This window comes from Saccostrea cucullata, unplaced genomic scaffold (assembly GCF_032062105.1).
Source record: "Saccostrea cucullata isolate Sc308-1 unplaced genomic scaffold, CSIRO_AGI_Scuc_v1 ctg28, whole genome shotgun sequence".
Taxonomy (NCBI): Eukaryota; Metazoa; Mollusca; class Bivalvia; order Ostreida; family Ostreidae; genus Saccostrea; species Saccostrea cuccullata.
Window position 1 is genome coordinate 770,347 of NW_026939565.1, and position 21,774 is coordinate 792,120.

At 33.9% G+C, this 21,774-nt stretch overlaps 2 protein-coding genes across 5 annotated transcripts; one reads left to right on the forward strand and one right to left on the reverse strand.

The window, feature by feature from the left end:
- Nucleotides 1–1,393: 1,393 nt before the first annotated feature.
- LOC134253221 (uncharacterized aarF domain-containing protein kinase 5-like) lies at nucleotides 1,394–14,432 on the reverse strand. Of its 4 annotated transcripts, none has more exons than XM_062735734.1 (13): nucleotides 14,384–14,432; nucleotides 13,475–13,765; nucleotides 12,968–13,232; nucleotides 12,136–12,276; nucleotides 10,600–10,713; nucleotides 10,354–10,485; nucleotides 9,899–9,982; nucleotides 9,132–9,213; nucleotides 5,024–5,194; nucleotides 4,027–4,237; nucleotides 2,849–2,923; nucleotides 2,093–2,305; nucleotides 1,394–1,981 (listed from the first exon to the last, which is right to left on the reverse strand). In XM_062735734.1, the coding sequence occupies exons 2-13, from the start codon at nucleotides 13,747–13,749 to the stop codon at nucleotides 1,966–1,968; spliced, it is 1,779 nt and encodes a 592-aa protein (XP_062591718.1). In that variant the 5' UTR covers nucleotides 13,750–13,765; nucleotides 14,384–14,432; the 3' UTR covers nucleotides 1,394–1,965. The 4 variants fall into 4 exon arrangements, with proteins under 4 accessions (XP_062591718.1, XP_062591717.1, XP_062591719.1 ...); XM_062735733.1 differs by lacking the exon at nucleotides 14,384–14,432 and adding an exon at nucleotides 14,138–14,268; XM_062735735.1 differs by lacking the exons at nucleotides 4,027–4,237; nucleotides 14,384–14,432 and adding exons at nucleotides 3,424–3,601; nucleotides 14,138–14,267.
- Nucleotides 14,433–15,853: 1,421 nt separating this feature from the next.
- LOC134253251 (toll-like receptor 4) lies at nucleotides 15,854–20,925 on the forward strand. Its single transcript, XM_062735767.1, has 2 exons — nucleotides 15,854–15,883; nucleotides 18,392–20,925. Exons 1-2 carry the CDS (start codon nucleotides 15,854–15,856, stop codon nucleotides 20,786–20,788), a joined length of 2,427 nt encoding a protein of 808 aa, XP_062591751.1. The 3' UTR covers nucleotides 20,789–20,925.
- Nucleotides 20,926–21,774: the final 849 nt, after the last annotated feature.

A 21,774-nucleotide genomic window follows, 5' to 3' on the forward strand; every position in this document is an offset into this window, starting at 1 on the left:
CTAAGTATTTGTCTAACAGTCTTCCTACTTTTTTAAAAGATAAATACAGTACATGTAATAGGTTATGGCCTTAAATTCACTAGGCCACAGGCATCGGGCAATGGATTTGTCAGCCCCTATATAATTTGATGCTGTTGATCACCCCTGATGAAAGGGCTGCCAGGGGAAATAAATACTTGGGTTGTGTCTTCAAGGGTGAAGACAATTTTAGATGGGAGAAATTGAATAGTTTTGGCTATGGATATTTTACACAAAGATTGCTTATGACCTGAGAGTATGGCATGACCTTGACCCAAGGTCATTTGGGCAAATTCAACATCACTGAAAGAAAATTCATAATTCATCTCTCTTATGGACAAACTTGGATAACTTTTCCGATTTTACTCAACTACTGCTTATGACCGGTTGGTGTGTCATAAACTTGAGTCAAGGTCATTTGGGCAAGTTCAAGGTCACTGACAGAAAAATTTCGTAATTTGGCAAAACTTGATTCAAGGTCAATTGTCCAAGTTCAAGGTCAATAGCAGAGAAAGTTCATCATTAGCATCTGGTCTGTATCTTTCTCATAGAAAATAATGTTGGGAATTGATGTTGGGAATTGATATTTTAATATGCTTTGCCTTAGTTTTGTTCATTAGAGAAATGAGCAATTACCAGTAAATTTTCACTCTAAATGTTTAAACAAATTGTTAACTCATCTCAGATCCATCAATTACTAATATTAGTAACTTGGCACCTTCTCTGAAAAACTCAATGAGGGGTATTTGTCCATTTTGGACAGTTCTTGTTCTGCTGGGACACAATGCAAACAGTAACATATATCTACATCACTTGATAATTATTTAGACTATCTCAAGTCTCTAAGTTTTAATGCTCTCTTTCATACTTTTAAATAATGTCAAACATCTATGTTTGATAACATTTCACTATGATAGAGAGCAGAGGACAGCAATGCAAAAATGAACGAAGAATTTTAAAAAATATATATATATAAATCCAACAACAAAAACAGAGATTTGATCAAGTCTAATAACTATTGAGAATTCTTGTCTTTTACTTCTTTACTTTATTGGCTACTTAGCCATTTTACACCCATCATATGACCAGCACAGTTTGATGTACTCCAATCACTGATCGACAAATGAATTCATTGCTTCTGGGTAAGTGCCAGGGACAATAATTTGTCATGACAAAATTTATAACACATAAGCACTTAACGCATTTTTGTATTATGGGAATTAAAACCACTCACTATAAAGTATGAAGTCTTTATAAGCATGTTTGTTGTAATCATGTTTTACTGTATGTTTCTGCTTCAGTCAAATCCTTTAAAGCATAATTTACAAGCTTTATTGTTTTGTTTCAACTTGAAGTTAAGAACAAAACTAAATAATTGATGCATAGAATATTTAATGCTCATATATTTTTTTTTTAAAACAAAAAGTTCCATTTACATTCACAGATTAAAATGTACACACTGGCGGCCTGCAGTGCACAATCAAGTATAAATACATGGCTCTATAAAATAACTAGTAAACTTTTGTATAAATATAACAAGTGCATGTGCATCTTTACATGATTTTTTCTTTCCCTGGGATTCTGATATATAAAATAATCTATGTCAATGCCAGATGCAGAATACACACATTAATGCCAGATGCAGAATACACACATTGGCTTTATATTATATTGACTCATAATCTATTTTACATTTTCATAAGACTACTGTTACTTCTACTACAATATTTCAAATAATAAAATATAACAATGAGCTCCTAAGTAAAATATATTTTATGTAATATCATCTTGTGTTGTCTTTTTTCAAGAAAAATAAAATATGGAGGGAGTCTAACATTTCTATGGCAATCGAAAGACATTTGCTTTTTAAACCACTGTGCATACAATTCAAAAAAATAAAATATTCTTCAAACAATTCTATACTGTTGTTCCTAAGTTGTACTTTTCTCATACAGGATTTAATCTGAAAAAGAAAAACTATAAGTTACCTGTTTATTCTACATTGAAACTGATTTTTCCCCCTGCATATAAACTTAAAGTTTTTTTACGAATTGATTTTCACCACTTTGCCTACCTTTTCTGCTCTTTTTCTATGATTCCTCTAATTTCTTCTAAGGATGGCACCCTTCCTAACCAGACCAGAATACGAAGATATAGAATTCCCAGCCAAATTTTAAAGTTCTCAGCCCTGATGCGATAGTCATAATGTAGCACCTCTAGCCATGCCTTGATCTTCCCAGACCATGTTATATCCTGAACTCCAAACTTACGGGCACCTCTCATTGCACTGAAGCAAAATATAATACTCTTACAAAATTATACACAATAAATAAGAAAATTGGCCAAAGCAATATGATTTTTAATATTTAAACTGCTTAAATTGTAACCTTTATACACTTCACAACTCTGCATTCACATGTACTAATCCTATATGATATACAGCAAAACATGCTTATAACAAACATGCTTATGAGGAATTGACGCTTATAGCAGATTGTTTTTAATTCCCCTTGTCTTTAAATATATTGTGATCTTAATGGATATAACAAAGTATGTTTATAACAAGGCGTAATTTTTGGTCCCTGTCCCTTCCTTACAAGCATGTTTTACTGTAATAAGAGATACAGTCAAACTTCGTTATCTCCGCTGGTTGGGCAGAGAAGAAACTTCAGATACCTTCATTTGAGATATCAGGGTTAAATACTTTAAGAATATGTTGTTGGGTATTCCATATCACTTTGACATATCAATGGTATTCAAGATATCGGAGTTCGAGATACCAAAGTTCTACTGTACATGTAATTCAATCATTTGCTGTTCACGTTATTACCTTTTGGCCATAATCCCGTATCGGTCCACTACATGTCCATGTTCCTGACATATAGCTCTAATGGTGTTCATGTTCCTGTAAATATACATATCAACAATGGATTCTTACAAATTCTAACTACATGTACATTATTTCTTAATAATTGCCATACTTTTTCAGATGATGATTTGATTCATTTATATATTTTTTTTCAATAAAAGATAAGTAAAAAAATTCTAAAAAGTGACATAAAGTGCAAATGCTTTTAGATAAAAAGTTCAAATTTTATTTTAAATACTGAATCAATAGATGATAAATTGCAAAATCAATAGCATTATTAGCCTTATGACAGCACACAATGTTGGTGATTTAGATCTAACTGATTAAATGAGGATTGTTACATATTTTATTCTTCATATTCAACTTTCCCTAGGTAGACTCATATTTTTGCAATTCTTTTCCGAGAAAGTGGCATTTTTGAAAGAGTTTGACTGGCATTCATTTTGACACATTGTTCATTGATCTTTAAATGTATATAATGAAATAAGCTTCTGATATATAAACTTTAGGCAAAGCAGGAAAAAAATCAAACAAACCTAATTATAAGAAGTATAGGTCTAGGCATGTCTTTCAAAACTTGCATGATTTTATCAAAATGTTTGTGTGCCATTATTCTCATATGATCAAAATCTTCTTTGGTCATGTGACTTGGTAAGTACGTAGCAGACCTAGCAACTGGGCGCTGCACAAGTATCTCACAAAATATTTCATCATCTAAAATGTACAGTAATGCACATTATTATTCAATATCCTTTTAACCATTATTTAATACAGTGTTCTCTAAATAATGTTCCTGAATGATCTCTGCAAAAAATGTCCACTTTGATCTTCTGGAATCAAATATCTACAAAAAAACTTAATATAACCAAGCTTATTTCATTATATACCTTAAACCCTAATTAATTAAAACCATCACAGTCTCTTTTCACCAGCCTGCAAGTACATGCAAGGTAGCTAAATGCACTTACTTATAGGTATCTGATACATGTAATTATATAAACACTCCCTATACTGATAGCATTAGTAAACCAAATATCACATCAACACAGTGCTTCAGAAGTAAAATGTAGGCCCTCATTTGGCAAAGAAAACACTGGAATATATATGGAAGTTCAACACTGCATGTGATTCACATTTACCTAAAAATAAAGAAAAGACCAGTGGGCATTTGTCTCACTACAAGACGTATCCGGTCGTGTAGGGCGTGGTAGTCCTCCAGCCACTCCGCCTTGATCTCCGGAGGTAGGTCATAAAACTCCTTCTTTGTCAGGATTTTGTGTCGAAATAGTGGAGGTGCCTTCTCAAACACAACCCTGCCCTGCTTTGTTAGAAGGCAGAATACCTGGTAGTCTTACAAAAACAAATAAAAGTATTAGTATAGAGTACATATTACATTCCAGTGTACTGCAAACATATATATGTACTTTGTACTTGCTTTAAAACAGAGTCAATGGCTTTAGAAGTATAAACTTGTGGTAATTTTAATATAAGTGAGTGTGCCATTACATTGCATTACCATTACCAATTATTCAGACATGTTGTTGTGTCGAATCCGGATATTTCCGTGGAAAATCAACTAAATCTGGGCCAAGTTTGTACAATACATGTATAAGCTTACAGTGCACATAATTTACAAATATAGAAACATCTCTGCAGTTTGACCAAACTTGTAGAATTTTAATTGACAAGTGCACATGTACAAGGGCTGTTCAAAAGTTTGTGGACAATATCAAAGTATAATATATTACTTTCAAAAGAATTCAGGATTCACTTTGATAGATGGAAAAATACTTCAGTTGGTGTGACATTCCATGGGATTAAATGGTAAACATGTTACATATGTACTTAATTCTAAAATCAACGCTTTGTAACCACAAACTTTTCGAACATCTGTTGTATGTACCACATGCATAATAAAGTGTATTTCAACTAAATTATGCATTACCAATAATCCTAATACTTTACAAAATGAAGTTCTCTAATATGTTCAGTACAAAACAAACTTTTAAAGATATTTTCCTCATTTCAAAAATATATCAAAGAAGAAATGTCCCGACTAACAGTCTAATTTAACAAACTACCAGCATTCATCAAAAACAAAATAATTGTGATTTTAATTTTAACTTAAAATTTTACCATCAACTCCCAGAGCCTTTGAGAACTTCTGCATGTTGTCTTCATTGTTGAGGACAATGGCCTTGTAGAGATTACACATGGATTGTCTGTCCTGCGGTGACAGTTTGTCATACAGTCCATGGTCAAGTAGCACCAGCTGAGCTTTACCTTTAGCATCCTTCCTAATAAACACTGTCAACAAGTAAAATTAACAAAATTAACATGTAATGGGTAGTTTTGTGTAACTCTTTCATTGTTTGGAAACGAGTGTTACATAGGGACAGAATGTAAGAAGTTATGACCTAGACCTTTTGACCTCAAAATCAATAGGATTTAATCTTAGTGAGTTCATCTGAAAATGTGATATCTAATTAATATCCTCCTCTATCAGTGAATACCAGGGACATAAAGATTATCATTAAACAAATGTGTACAAATTCAACAAGAGGCCCATGGGCCACATCGCTCACCTGAGAAGCTTTGACCTTTCTGTTCTTTACCAGATTTCCTCCTTGTAATACATAATGCATCCCCACCCTACCCCACTGATCATAATTTAGACATTTTGAAATCTACACTACCCAGGATCCTTCTACATAAGTTTCAGCTTTTCTGGCCCAGTGGTTTTTGAGAAGAAGATTTTCAAAGATTTTTCCTATATATTTCTATGTAAAACTTTGATTCCCCATTGTTACCCCGCCCTTCCCCCAGAGGTTATGATTTGAACAATTTAGAATCTATACTACCCCAGTATGCTTCCACATAAGTTTCAGCTTTTCTGGCCCAGTGGTTCTTGAGAAGAAGATTTTCAAAGATTTTTTCCAATATATTTCTATGTAAAACTTTGATTCCCCATTGTAGCCCCCCCCCCTTCCCCCGGGGGGTCATGATTTGAACAATCTAGAATCTACACTACCCCAGAATGCTTCCACATAAGTTTCAGCTTTTCTGGCCCAGTGGTTCTTGAGAAGAAGATTTTCAAAGATTTTCCATATATATTTCTATGTAAAACTTTGATTCCCCGTTGTGGCCCCATCCTTCCCCCGGGGGTCATGATTTGAACAATTTAGAATCTACACTACTCCAGGATGCTTCCACATAAGTTTCAGCTTTTCTGGCCCAGTGGTTCTTGAGAAGAAGATTTTCTAAGATTTTTCCTATATATTTCTATGTAAACTTTGATTCCCCATTGTGCCCCCCCCCTTCCCCCAGAGGTCATGATTTGAACAATTAAAAATCTACATTACCCTAAGATGCTTCCACATAAGTTTCAGCTTTTCTGGCCCAGTGGTTCTTGAGAAGAAGATTTTCTAAGATTTTTCCTATATATTTCTATGTAAACTTTGATTCCCCATTGTGCCCCCCCCCCTTCCCCCAGTGGTCATGATTTGAACAATTTAGAATCTACATTACCCCAAGATGCTTCCACATGAGTTTCAGCTTTTCTGGCCCAGTGGTTCTTGAGAAGAAGATTTTCAAAGATTTTTCCTATATACATCTATGTAAAACTTTGATTCCCCATTGTGGCCCCGCCCTTCCCCCGGGGGTCATGATTTGAACAATTTAGAATCTACACTACCCCAGAATGCTTCCACATAAGTTTCAGCTTTTCTGGCCCAGTAATTCTTGAGAAGAAAATTTTCAAAGATTTTTCCTATATATTTCTATGTAAAACTTTGATTCCCCATTGTTACCCCGCCCTTCCCCCAGAGGTCATGATTTGAACAATTTAGAATCTCTACTACCCCAGTATGCTTCCACATAAGTTTCAGCTTTTCTGGCCCAGTGGTTCGTGAGAAGAAGATTTTCAAAGATTTTTTCCAATATATTTCTATGTAAAACTTTGATTCCCCATTGTAGCCCCCCTTTCCCCCGGGGGGTCATGATTTGAACAAATTAGAATCTACACTACCCCAGAATGCTTCCACATAAGTTTCAGCTTTTCTGGCCCAGTGGTTCTTGAGAAGAAGATTTTCAAAGATTTTCCATATATATTTCTATGTAAAACTTTGATTCCCCGTTGTGGCCCCATCCTTCCCCCGGGGGTCATGATTTGAACAATTTAGAATCTACACTACTCCAGGATGCTTCCACATAAGTTTCAGCTTTTCTGGCCCAGTGGTTCTTGAGAAGAAGATTTTCTAAGATTTTTCCTATATATTTCTATGTAAACTTTGATTCCCCATTGTGCCCCCCACCCCCTTCCCCCAGAGGTCATGATTTGAACAATTTAAAATCTACATTACCCTAAGATGCTTCCACATAAGTTTCAGCTTTTCTGGCCCAATGGTTCTTGAGAAGAAGATTTTCTAAGATTTTTCCTATATATTTCTATGTAAACTTTGATTCCCCATTGTGCCCCCCCCCGTCCCCAAGAGGTCATGATTTGAACAATTTAAAATCTACATTACCCTAAGATGCTTCCACATAAGTTTCAGCTTTTCTGGCCCAGTGGTTCTTGAGAAGAAGATTTTCAAAGATTTTTCCTATATACATCTATGTAAAACTTTGATTCCCCGTTGTGGCCCCGCCCTACCCCCGGGAGTCATGATTTGAACAATTTAGAATCTACACTACCCCAGAATGCTTCCACATAAGTTTCAGCTTTTCTGGCCCAGTAATTCTTGAGAAGAAAATTTTCAAAGATTTTTCCTATATATTTCTATGTAAAACTTTGATTCCCTATTGTTACCCCGCCCTTCCCCCAGAGGTCATGATTTGAACAATTTAGAATCTCTACTACCCCAGTATGCTTCCACATAAGTTTCAGCTTTTCTGGCCCAGTGGTTCGTGAGAAGAAGATTTTCAAAGATTTTTTCCAATATATTTCTATGTAAAACTTTGATTCCCCATTGTAGCCCCCCCCTTCCCCCGGGGGGTCATGATTTGAACAATTTAGAATCTACACTACCCCAGAATGCTTCCACATAAGTTTCAGCTTTTCTGGCCCAGTGGTTCGTGAGAAGAAGATTTTCAAAGATTTTCCATATATATTTCTATGTAAAACTTTGATTCCCCGTTGTGGCCCCATCCTTCCCCCGGGGGGTCATGATTTGAACAATTTAGAATCTACACTACTCCAGGATGCTTCCACATAAGTTTCAGCTTTTCTGGCCCAGTGGTTCTTGAGAAGAAGATTTTCTAAGATTTTTCTTATATATTTCTATGTAAACTTTGATTCCCCATTGTGCCCCCCCTTCCCCCAGAGGTCATGATTTGAACAATTTAAAATCTACATTACCCTAAGATGCTTCCACATAAGTTTCAGCTTTTCTGGCCCAATGGTTCTTGAGAAGAAGATTTTCAAAGATTTTTCCTATATACATGTACATCTATGTAAAACTTTGATTCCCCATTGTGGCCCCGCCCTTCCCCCGGGGGTCATGATTTGAACAATTTAGAATCTACACTACCCCTGAATGCTTCCACATAAGTTTCAGCTTTTCTGGCCCAGTAATTCTTGAGAAGAAAATTTTCAAAGATTTTTCCTATATATTTCTATGTAAAACTTTGATTCCCCATTGTGGCCCCGCCCTTCCCCCAGGGGGTCATGATTTGAACAATTTAGAATCTACACTATACCAGGATGCTTCCATATAAGTTTCAGCTTTTCTGGCCCAGTGGTTATTGAGAAGAAGATTTTTTAATGACCCAACCCTATTTTTGTCATTTCTTGATTATCTCCCCTTGTAATGGGACTTGGCCCTTTATTTTAACAATTTAAATTTCCCTTCACCCAAGGATGCTTTGTACCAAGTTTGGTCAAAATTGGCCCAGTGGTTCTTGAGAAGAAGTCGAAAATGTGAAAAGTTTACAGACGGACAGACAGACGGACGGACGGACAGACAGACAGAACGGACGGACGGACGGACAAAATGTGATCAGAAAAGCTCACTTGAGCCTTCGGCTCAGGTGAGCTAAAAAGTACATATTACAATGCCTCTCTATCCTTGCAGTTCACATTTGTAAATAGCACAAAACCAAATTATACAAATTTTACTTTCAACATCCTAATTTGAATTTATATCTCATTTTTAAAAATATCAATTCCATTACTTTAATTTTAATAAATAAATCTTTATATTTGAGAGTCCATCAGACTCTGAAATCTTAAGAAGAAACATTTTACCATTGCCTGGATGGGGATCTGCATGGACAAATCCGGACAGGAATATCTGATCTGCAAAGGCTCTACATAACTTTGTGTCAACCTAAATAAACATTGAAAATATTTAAAATAACAGAATTTTGCTTTGTATATTGTATAGGTTCATTCCTTATATTCCCTTCAGATTTAAAATTCAAATGAGGAATTTTAATCTACAATGAAGAATTTAAAAAAAATTTAAAAAACAAGAGTCCCATGGGCCGCAATGCTCATCTTTCATAATTTCACATTTTCATAAATATATGTATGCATGTTACTCTGATCACCTTTTGTGCTCCCACTCTTCACCCTGGTACTAATGTTATCAACAATACATAGCCATGCTGTTCTTGGGAAAAAGATTTTTGAAAGATTTTTCCTTTCTTATGTGAAACATTGATGCCTAACTTATCCCAAACTAAAGGCCTGGCAAAATGCCACGATTTGAATTATTTTAAGTTTCACCTAGTCTGGCTGAGTAGTTGAGTACTAATAAACACACCCTATTTTCAACCTTGTCTTGATTATCTCCCATTGGAAGGATACCTGGAACTTCATTTGAAAAAATTGGAAACTTTTTTCCCCAAGAATGATTTATGAAAACTTTGGCTAAATTTTAAAAAGTGGTCAAAATTTACAGGAGATGCTTGACAAATGATGATCAGAAAAGCTCACTAGAGATTTTAATTCAGGTGTCAGAGCTACAACTTCAGTACCATAAACACAATGTAAAATTTGAAGTTACTTACATCATACAATGACAGTCCCATCTTCTTGATGGCTTCTTTATCACTTATCTTGTGTCCATCTATGAACTCTGCAGTTAGAACTCTCTGAAAGCCAAAACATTTACTCTGTCATTCTAAAATAATACTTATTTCCATCTCTTTAAGAAGCAGACTACTGCATACAGGGTATTTTCGCCCTTTTGCACTTGCGAACAGTTTTGCCCCATTTTAAATTCGCCCAATCATAGTTCTGCTTAAGAAATTATGCTGTGTAATTTCAATTTGCTCAGTCTTAAATTCACCCATTCAAGAAGAGGGCGAAAATAAAATGGGGGCGAAAATTTCCCTGTATACAGTATTTAATATGTGTATCAATTTGACTTTATAAAATCTATTTCAAGATTTTGTCAATCATTTCAAGGAAATTAAAATACAATGTACCATCATTACGATTGGATGCAAATATATCTACTTACTGTTGAAGTTTTGTCCCAGTGAACTTTTGGTACATAAACATACTTTAAATGTCTTAGATCATGTTGACACCTCTCTGAATTTTTTCCTTCATTTACAAAGTCTAATTCTTGTTCTAATGTGTCCTTTAGATCCTATGGAATAAAATAACAATTCTTTATCAATTTGAAATAACTTTAGAATAACTAAAAATAAATGTGATATTTTCTTTCTGTTTCTTTTGCAATACATAATGATATCAAAGAAACCTGTAAAGCCCAGGCGAAGGCAAACTTTGGATGCATCCATCCTATTAACTTCAGTATAATCTCACATGTCCGAACATCTCCGGCAAACCTGTCCTGTAAGTCTATGTACTGCACCTGTTTTCGTACAAAAAAATGAAATCTGATGCTTCTTGTCATACAAATGATCTCTCCATAATTTAATCTTCTTTAAAGTAAGATGAAGCGCTTTGTCTCTGAATTAACAAGAAGTAGTAAAATAGCAAAAATAAAGACCATTTCTGCTTTACAGAGACTCTTAAAGAAACAGACAAAGTAAACTTTCTTCCTTCAAAGATAAAGATTTATTATGCAGCACTGTTAAGGCCTACTATGAGAAATCAAAGGAAAATAGACATGGAAAAAAGGGGGATTTTTTTAAAATTGAATTTATTTTAATTAAGTTCTTTTATTATCACAGAACTTTAATACTTATGGAAATAGCATAGTATAACCCACTCTGTACTGTATGAAGTTTAGTCCCATTGATGGACAGTCACTTGATGAATGCATAGTTCGTGTACTGAATGTAGGTCATTAACAAATTTCAATATCGCAAGGGCATACCCTAGTTGAAATTAAATAAACAAGCTATTAATTGTTTCTGCATACTTTGTAGTTTCTGAAAAGTGCTGCTGCTTTGAATAGAATTTGCGTTTTAATAGTTAAATTTTAAAGTAAATTGGCCAATGTCAAAATATGTTTGACTTTTACCAAATATTTTGTGTACTTATAAAATCACGCCCTCGATTTACAGAAAGCAGCAGTACTTTTCAAGTTAAGGAAAATATCCTTTATCTTTATTCAAAAAATGGTTCAGATCTATGCAGTGTATGCCCTTGCAAAAGTACGATTTTATGAGGCATCTTGATGTAAAATAAACGTAACCTGTACATAAAAACTCGACATAATTAATAAAATACATTCTCTTGGTAGTTAATTAATAATCGCACTAAGTAAAGGATATAATTTGGTATTAATCGAGTATTTAAAACCCGTAAATAATATTCCATTTAATAATAAAACGCATTTTTCATTGTTAAAAAATTCCTAAATCTGCCTCTCACAACACATGAAATACGTCATTTTTACCCATATGACGTCATGTTTACAAGTTCATCGCGATCAGTGTTTGTTTATTACCAACTACATGGAATTTAACTAGCAACTTTGTTTAATGCATTGATAAGTTATATTGTTGTTTATTATGCTAAAACACTTAAAAGTTGCAAATTATTTCATTTTAAGGTAATATGAGAAATACATAAAAGTCATATTTCTATGTGATGTCACAGTAAACTTTTCCCGTATAAATTAGGCCCCGCCCCCTTTTTCAAGCCTTAACAATGCTGCGTAACAGAGAAATATATCCCAACATAATTCTACTTGAAAAAAAATCCTATATACCCGTATGTAAAATAAATGATACATTGATGTTCCTCTTGAGTTTGATATGGTCATTTTTTTTACTTATTGGGTATTTTTATGTGCATTTTTTATATCAATGTCCTATTTACAAACCTTGACTGCCACTTTCTGTCCGTCATGAGTTTCAGCTTTATGGACCTGAGCTAAACTGGCTGCTGCTATCGGCTCCTCCTCAAAATTCTTGAACATTTCCTGAGGTGTTTTTCCAAAATCCTCAGTAAAGAGCTGTTCTATCTGAAAACATGGATCGGGAAATATAGAATGTGATGTGAATGATTCAACATTTTGTTAAAGACAAGAAAATTTCTTTTAAATCATATACCAGTAGATTTTTTTTTCTGCCTGGCGACAAATTTAGTTTTAAAACAAGCTGAGTATTATTTGTACAGTAAAACAGAGGGATGACAATTTTGCTTTGTTATAAACGTAATAGTCGTTAAGTTCATAGTACTATTCAGAACCAGGAGGAATGAAAATCACTTTGCTGTATATTGTAAATTCATTAAAAGCACGTTTGTTATTAGCATGTTTTACTGTAGTTATGGTAAATCTGACACATCTACAGAAATAAAATTTATTCCAATTATTATACTAAATAACTGAACTATGAATACAAAATTGTTTGGTGTTTTTTTGTGATGCTGACATACATGTAGTAGCCTGCATGGTGCAATAGTTAGATAGAGGTCTTGGAAAAGATCATACAAATGGGGTCATGTACAGCAGTAGATGAGGTCACAAGTGCCAAGTACAAACCTAATTTGCATTGTTTCATCAGAAATGATGGGACACCAGGCAAACATGAGTAAATTAATCTCATAGGGACATAAATCAAGCAACAAACCAACCACCCAACTTAGCAAAGTAGTTTTCCCACCAGTGTGATTGGTCAGATAAATATATAAACAAACTTTACAGTACTTACATCATGGGCTCTCTTGGGAAGAGCTTTATCTTGAAGAACTACTAGTGTTTCTAAGTATTCCCTGGGCAATATGTGATTCATTGATACAAGGCCTTGTCCCAGCTTTACATACAGCCCTCCATTAGCTAAACAACCTGCCAATAAACGTTCAGCTGCCCTTTTATGACATGGACCTAAAGCTTCATTATATTCATCTGAGTCTTCTTTTAATCCCCGTAAGTTGTACTTGTAATCCAAAGAAATTATTGTTCCTATTGAAAGAGATCTGAAAGGTACAAAGAAAACATTTAAACTAAATTATTTTTACTTAGAATATGAATCTTTCTTTTACTGGATATGGGTTTTTTCATACTTCATATTCTAGGCTACTTTCTACTTTGAAAAAAAAAACTTCAAAAATTGGTTTCAAACAGAAAGATCTAATACTTCTTCTAATCAGAATAGATGTTCTTTGAACTTTACCTACCAATTTAACTAAAGCATTGCATATAGAAGAAATGTTTTTACCTAAAAAATCTTTTTATTCCACCAAAAAGCACTCTGACTTTCCGTTTTTGGGGTTCTTCTGCTATGGCATACAGTACACCAGAAGACAATGTTACAGCAACAAGTCCATATTTCAGACCGCTCCTTATGCGCTTCCATCCACTGACTTTAGCAGTGCCAGTCTTCTGTCTCAATACTGTTGATGTGTGAAATTCATTTTGGAATAACTGAGTCTGTCTTGAGAAACTCCTCAGTGACTGACAGCAGAGACAGGATCTTGATAACAACTTCTCCATTTAGAGCCACTGCTTTCTGAAAATAAGGTACATGTATTAAAACGAGTGTAATAGGAACTTCGGTTCATTTCAAAGGAGAGGAGAAAATTTTTGATAGTCCATAGTACATACATGAATTGTAAAAAACTTGCGACTTTTTGTTTATTTCTTGCAAAAACGTTTTTGTGAAAAACTGCATATAAATAGCTTTATAAGCTATTTTGAATAGCTTAATAAAACTATTATTAAAGCTACATATTTAATCAAGAGGTTGTGCTGGACCTGTTCAAACCTTCACCCCCTGAATCAGGTGTTCTGCGTGAGAACAACGTATTATAACGCAACAGATTGTTAAAATTTGAAATATGATTAACATTTTCAAGCATGTAGCAGTTGTTTATATATGTACCTTTTAACCAACAGATATTACTCCATGCTACTACTACGACAGGGGTTCGCAATTATGCAACATTTTAGTCTTTGATCAGAGCTGACATAACTTTCAGTTTTACTCGTAAGTTCCTAACGAACGCGTAAGTAAATATTCTATAGACATTTAACTTTTTACTCAAGGAAATACTTCATTATCACAATCAGTGCCTAATCCGATTGAGTCTAAATCTGATGCAATTAACAAAAAAATTTCATTACTTACACTTCGACATTGGCAGACAGCTTTGCATAACTTATACTTTTTAAACCTTCACAAACTGGAGAGTTTTATAATCTCCCAGAGTCGTCGTTCTTGTTACATGACATACTAGCGTTTTTCAAAAACCTTTTTATTACGTTGCATGATCATGTGATGATTACTCCGTTTGTAACATTACATATTTTTCTTAGATTGTATAATGGTATTTACTGTATTTACTTTGAAAATATCCAAGTACTATATCCGTTAGGTTTTAATGTTTTCTCAGGTACGTAACATGTAGTATCAGGAGGTACATATGATTTTAATATGCTGTATATATAATTTAATATAATGGATTTTAATATCAAGAGAAAGACCAGGGACCTATACCAGTGTATACACTAAAACAATAGCGTACATACATGGAAAGACACACACTTTTAGGGGGGAGAACCCCCCCCCACCGAAATTTTTTTTTGCAAATATATAGATAATATATAGGCATTGAAAATTGGGTTTTACCTTTTTCCGACGCCTATGAAGTATACCTGGAAAGACACACTCCTTTATTGGAGCAATCCCAAATGTTATGTGGCATAAAAAAAAAATGACCCCGCAAAGGGACATTTTGGAAAAATCTTGAAAAAAAAAGAAAAACATTTTTAGAAATCTTATTGCTCAATTTTTTTTCCGGCAGCCTTTTCAATTTGACCTATCGGTACTTTAATTGAAAATTAGACATTACTTTGAATTGGCCATGACTTTTAAATCAATAAATGAGAAGAGATCAGATAGGGCTTTCATATTGAATATGTGTATTATCTGTGACAAGACCTTTCAGTATTTCATTACCTTCTAAAAGATGTGCATGAACACGGGTAAGAAAAAAACCATACACTGAATTTATTGTTATAGACTACAAGTGATTGAACTCCTATGTTTCAGTTTTGCACTCTCTCTCTCTCCTTCCCTCCTCCCCCCCCCTCTTTCTCAAAAACTGTGTTATAACACCCATTCAGCTGTCTGTCCAACCCAAAAGCTTTAACCTTCAATGGTCATGATTTCAGTTAACCTTGACCTTGTGATCTTGACCTTGAAGTTTTTGATATGCTTTTTAAAAAGCTTTGATACAAATGAAAACAAGATGTGTTTGTGAAACACTGATGCCCCCGTTTGACAAATTATGGCGAGGGTTGAATTTTCTCAAATGCACGTCAAACTCCAAAGGTCAATGTCAGAAGGTCAAAGGTGTTAGTACCAAAAGGAATACTTGTTACAAGGAATACATCTGTGACATATGAAAGCATAGTACCAACGGTTCAAAAGTAATGACCAAGGTTAAAGTTTTGAAAAAGTGTGTCAAACACTAAGGTCTAGGTCAAAAATATTTTAATTTATACCCACTGTAAGGTCTTATCACAATGAATGCAATGTGAGGTATGAAAACCATAGTTCCAACTGTTCAAAGGGTATGGTCAAGGTTTAAGTGTGATGTTTTATGCCTCCGTGTCGAAGTTTCAGGTGTGTCTTTCTCTTCATCTGTCTGTCTGTTTGTCCGCAAAAACTTTAAACCTTACTCATAACTTTTGAGTGAGTGGTGCTTTGCTTTCATATTTCACACGTGTTTTCCTTGTGAAAAGACCTTTCTTTGGGTAACACAAAATTTGACCTTGACCGTGGAATTTGACCTATTTTTACAAAAAATACCACATTTTCACCTTGGCACAAACTTTTGAACAGTTGTAGCTAGGGCTTTTATACTTCACATTATATTCATTGTGACATGGCTTTTTAGTGGGTATGAATATTTTTGACCTTGACATTATAATTAGAGTTTGGCCCATGCACTTTTTAAAACTTTAACCTTGTCCATAACTTTTGAACAGTTAGAAGAAGGATATGGAGATAAAACAGTATTCAATCTCAAATTCCATAAAACAATACAAAATAGGAGCAGAGCAAACACGGATATCCGAAACATCATTCAGATGTGTGCCTTGGAAACAAGACCGGTCACACGTACCGCCGTGTCTCCCGTCATGATCAGGAAATAACGGAAAAATCCGTCGTCAATTCATGGTATTAATAATGGACATCCAGTATATGAAATGATAAATTGTATTTGCTGACAGTATCATGTATATAGAACTTAGAAATGATGTCTTTCACACTTGTTTCATCAACTTGCTTGGAAAAAAATTAGTGATTTTTTATACTTCACAGATATATATGGCCTCTCCCGTTATGAAAATTAACGTTGGTGGTTTACTACACGTATATAGACAGTGATTTCACACATTTTTCTGGAAAAAAATTAGTGATTTATAAGTAGATATATTTCGAGAATTGGGTTTATCCACAGATTCTTCCTGGAAGACGATATATTTCTATTTTTTGCCCCCCCCCCCCGAAAAAAATTATTATATCACTATTTGTTATTGGAATACACAAACTGTCAACATTTTTTCTCATTTGAGATATATAAGCGACTATTATCGCACTACTTATTGGTTGTAGTTCATAAGGAAATGAGTTGAGGTATCACTTTGATCTAACTAATAAAAAAAAATATTGGGTTTTAAAAAAATACAAGGTACCTTACCTCAAAAAATTACCATTACATGTTTTGCATGAGTTACAGGGGTTTTAAAGAGATATCAAAGGAAAAATTTTGCATTATCAAAGAAAAATTGTCATAAATTGTTTGTGTAAATCCATATATATTAAAAGCACTGCACACAGGTTAATGAATGAAGAACCCATTTAAGGAACGTTACGTATGACCTTAAAAAATTAAGTCGGTTTAAAAGGGATTTGCATAGACATCGTAAGAAATCATTATCTTGTGTGTATTGTGTAAATAAAGGTTCAGGTTATGAATACAACATGTGTTATTATATAAACTGTATTCATACATTGGTCGTAACAGTTTCAACGTAACTCCAAAGCTGTAATTAATAGCCCTTCAAGTTGAGAGGATCGAACTACTAGTGTAGGACTAACCCATAAAATATACAATTTATGTGCAGTCATTTTAGCATATTTCATTTTCCGTGTTACAATGTCTGGATGAATTTTTGCTAAATAAACGGTTAGACAACTGGATTTCAACCACTCACTAGATCGACAGATCAACAAAACCGCAGCATATTAAAGGTAAAGCATTGTATTATATTAATTTTCAGTCTAAATTTTAAAATATTACATGACAAATAATTTGTCATGAAATCAATTTCGACTTTAGGTTGAAAATTAATAAAAGACCGCATTATTTGATGTAAAATCAATGATATTTTACATGTAAAGCAAAACTAAATCTTTGTCATTTCTTCTTGGGTTTGAAGGTTTAATTTGAGAAATTTTAAAACGTGTATGATTTGAGAAATTTAAATTTGTATAATTTCACATCAGAATATAAAATGAATTCCATTAAATAAAAACAAATTTAATAAAAAAAAAAACAAATAAATAAACAACTGAACAAATTAATTTATCAATTAATTAATAAAATCAAATAAATAATAAGCAAAATCTGCGAAAAAAAAGTATATGAAGAAATTTTTACAAGAATAGATAATATCAATTTTGCTTGTAATACTTTTTTACATTCCAAAGATAACTATATTCATTTCCTCACATTAAAAAAAAAAAAGAAAGAAAATCACTATAATTTTCTCCAGATACCAGTCTGATATTTTCTCTTTTTAATGATAGAATATTCATATAATCATCCTTACAAAGGACAAGAAACAGAAAACCTTCAATGACATATTTATGGCAAAAATCTGCAATAAAAAAACAACAACAACAAATATTGATGAAGACTACGTAGAGGGCAAACTTGTTTCAATAGAAATAACCTGTAGGAAAGTTCCAGGTATAATATCAAATCCTGACTTTCCATGTTCTTGTATTTTCTAGGGAGACGTAATGGCTAGTGGTGATTACATACTTCTTTTGTTGGCGATAACTGGTGTTCACACGGAACCAGAATGCATATCGAACACCACTTGTTATTAAACGTTCGAGGAAACCACTGATTGTTCATCACTAAATCTTCAACATCCTCCTTGTTTTAATAGATCTTCAAATATAACACGCATAAACCTGAGTTACAATGACTTGGAGAAATTTCCAATTCATTTACCGACGGCTCTGGAATATCTTGATTTATCATACAACAGAATTTCAGGTGAATCACCAATGTTATACACGATTTATGGACGACTGAAATACCTCAATTTAGATCACAATAAGCTTACTAATCTTAGTTTTTTGACAGTGATTTCTAACATGTCATATTTAGAATTCCTGTCCATAAAAGGCAATATTGATAAGCGGTATACCAAATATCCTGACAACTTGCTTTTTGGATTAGTTTCATTATCACATCTCAGAATTGATGGCGTTCAGGATGGAAACTTTGGGGATATATTTTTAGAAGATAAAATTGAGAGTTTAAAATTCCTGGATGTATCTGGCTACAATGGTGTATGCAAAATTTCTCACTTGAGGTTTAATGTATTGGATAAATTCAATTTAACATATCTGGATTTATCTTTTTGTAACATAAGATCCATTGAAATTGGGGCTATGGATGCCCAGACCTACTTGCAATACTTAGATATTTCATATAATCAACGACTCGGTTTCAGAGGGCTTGCAAACATCTCTAAAGACCTCCAGGATACTGCAATCAAGGTACTTAGACTTGCCAAATTACACTGCACTTTTGGGCTAGGTACCATCCTGCTACGAAACCACACAAAATATCTTCAAAGTACATCCCTTGAAGAATTATACCTTGACAGCAACAGATTGGAAATCATCGAGGTTGGGGTTTTACCAAATTTACCCAAATCACTGAAGCATTTGTCTGTCGGAGACAACAAGATTGATAACGGCATGTATGTGTTACAAACGAACTCCTTGCATAATTTGCTTAGTTTGAATGTTAGTTTTCAAATATATTCTCATACAAATTATTTTGATGGCTGCAACGATTATTCTTATTCGTGTCATATCGGTCCAGAAATGGATCATAAAGGCCAAAACATAGATCGACATCAAGGATCTTCAAACATATCATTTTATGTGCCTCCAAAACTAAAAATATTTTATGCAAACAATATGAAGTTACATATTAGTGTTGGAGAACTGCATTTTATTAACAATAATGTGGAGTTTTTACATTTTCAAAACAACTTTATTGTTCAAATTCATGGTCCAATATTTGGTTGCCATAACGTCAGATATTTAGATATGTCCAATAACTTTTGTACATACATTTCAGCTCAAGCCCTTAAATATTCACCACAGCTAGAAATTTTGAATATTTCGCAAAATGATCTCAGTTTCAGCTTAGAAAAGGACACAGACGGTGAAATATTTGGCAATCATAGAAATTTAACCGTTTTGAATTTACACGACAATAAAATACATGCTTTACCAGAAAAACTTTTTAAAAATAACTCAGAAATACAACTCCTGAACACTTCGTACAATAGAATGGAGAAATGGACAGCAGACATACGTCATATGTCCCAGCTTCAATACCTTGACCTATCGTACAATCTCTTGACCGAACTGGACGACACAGCTATTAATTTGTTGCCACAACATAACAATTTTACAATCAATCTTTCAGGAAACCCTTTGGTCTGTTCGTGTGCTACTCAGTTCTTTCTTGAATGGATGAATAGACAGCCTCGCTCTAGATTTATATATTTACAAAACATGACGTGTTCTTATAGGGACGATTCTCGATTGTCACTGCACAATTTGTCCTATATAGTGCAAAAACTACAAAAGACTTGTTCCTCATATACCTTACTTATAATGTGGATATCTTCACTTATTTTCCTCTTCTTAAGCGTAACAATTTATCGAATCATTTATCGTTATCGATGGACCGTTCTTTATATCTATTACCTCACAAAGAGATCATTTTTTCCGGAGGTTAAACGTTCACGTAGGAAAGTGTTCTACGAGTACGATGCTTTTATCTCATATGCAGAACAGGACAGAGGCTTTGTTTATAAACAGATGAAAAAAATGGAGGAAAACGGACTAAGGTTCTGCATCCATGACCGTGATTTTATTCCTGGAAAAGACATCGCTGAAAACATTACAAATACCATTCACAACAGCAGACGAATAGTTTGTGTAATGACATCACATTTCTTGAAATCATATTGGTGCATGTTTGAGTTAAATATGGCACGAATGGAGAGCATCTATTCAAGAGGGGGAGAGAATATGCTTTTGTTAGTTTTATTGGAAAACCATATCGTTGGAGAGATGCCATTGTCTCTCCTTCACGTCATTGAAAACAAATCGTATCTCGAATACCCGGATGGAGGGAATTTTAGGAGCGTAGAAATCTTTTGGAGAAAGCTTGAAGATACGATAAATGATAAAGAATGATTTTACAAATTGACATTTTTGATCTCAGAGAGAGAGAGAGAGAGAGAGAGAGAGAGAGAGAGAGAGAGAGAGAGAGAGAGATTCCGTGTATATGAGGAAAGACTTCCATTTGTCTGTGAATTTCATTGTTTCTTTATAAATACGAATAGAAATAAACGCATTTGTTTTTTGATATCACTATGTGTAACTAGTCCAAAGATTGGTGTATTTTAACATACAGATGTGTAGAATAAAGTTGGAACAAAAGAGAAGATTTTCCCCTTCACAATATTAAACAAAGAAAGGAAAGGATTTACTGATAATATCGTACTTTCTAAAGAAAATTTGGGTACTTTGTCATCCCGCTTAGTCTAACCGTCGCACTATCTTCTTCCTCAATCTCCTATCTCTTAACATTTGATAAGCTATGACATTTTAATTTATAAAATGTAAACGGTGATGTCAAGTAAATAAGGCCTAAAATTTCAGAGTTTTCATTTTCTATCATGGGGAGCAATGTGTCGTTCGAGTACTAGTATTTAACATGCACATACCCAAAGAAAGAACTTGTTTTAATGAATATCTGTGAAATATGGAAGCCCAAGCAGAAATCTTTCAAAAGCTATGACCAGTGTTTAAGTTTTCTTTTTAAAGTGTGTCAAACTCAAAACTCGCGGTCAAAGAGTCAAATTAAACCATACCTATATGCAAGGTCTTGTCAAAAGAAATAATCATTCATGTGAAATATAAAAGCCCTAGCGCCAACTGTCCAAAAGACATGGCCAAGATTAAAGTTTTACAAAAGTACGCCAATCTCCAACTTCGAGGTGAATGTTGTTGCGGATTATTAAAGTGGTTGGTGCTTGCGCTTTCATATTTTACAATGATATTTCTTGGGGGCGAGAACTTTCTTTGGGTAACAGCTTATTTGATTTCTTGATCTTGGAGTTTGACTTGCACTTGAAAACCTTATGACCTTCATCTTGAGCTGCCAAAAGGGGCATCAG

What these genes read in the sequence shown, in the direction of transcription:
- LOC134253251 (XM_062735767.1), top strand. Translation starts at nt 15,854, where the DNA reads ATGTTTTATGCCTCCGTGTCGAAGTTTCAG. An exon ending in CCTCCGTGTCGAAGTTTCAG is followed by an intron (nt 15,884 to 18,391) that starts GTGTGTCTTTCT and finishes TAAACGTTCGAG; the next exon opens with GAAACCACTGATTGTTCATC.
- LOC134253221 (XM_062735734.1), bottom strand. Translation starts at nt 13,749, where the DNA reads ATGGAGAAGTTGTTATCAAGATCCTGTCTCTGCTGTCAGTCACTGAGG. An exon ending in CCTTCGCCTGGGCTTTACAG is followed by an intron (nt 10,486 to 10,599) that starts GTTTCTTTGATA and finishes TTTATTCCATAG; the next exon opens with GATCTAAAGGACACATTAGA. An exon ending in TGGGACTGTCATTGTATGAT is followed by an intron (nt 9,214 to 9,898) that starts GTAAGTAACTTC and finishes ATGTTTATTTAG; the next exon opens with GTTGACACAAAGTTATGTAG.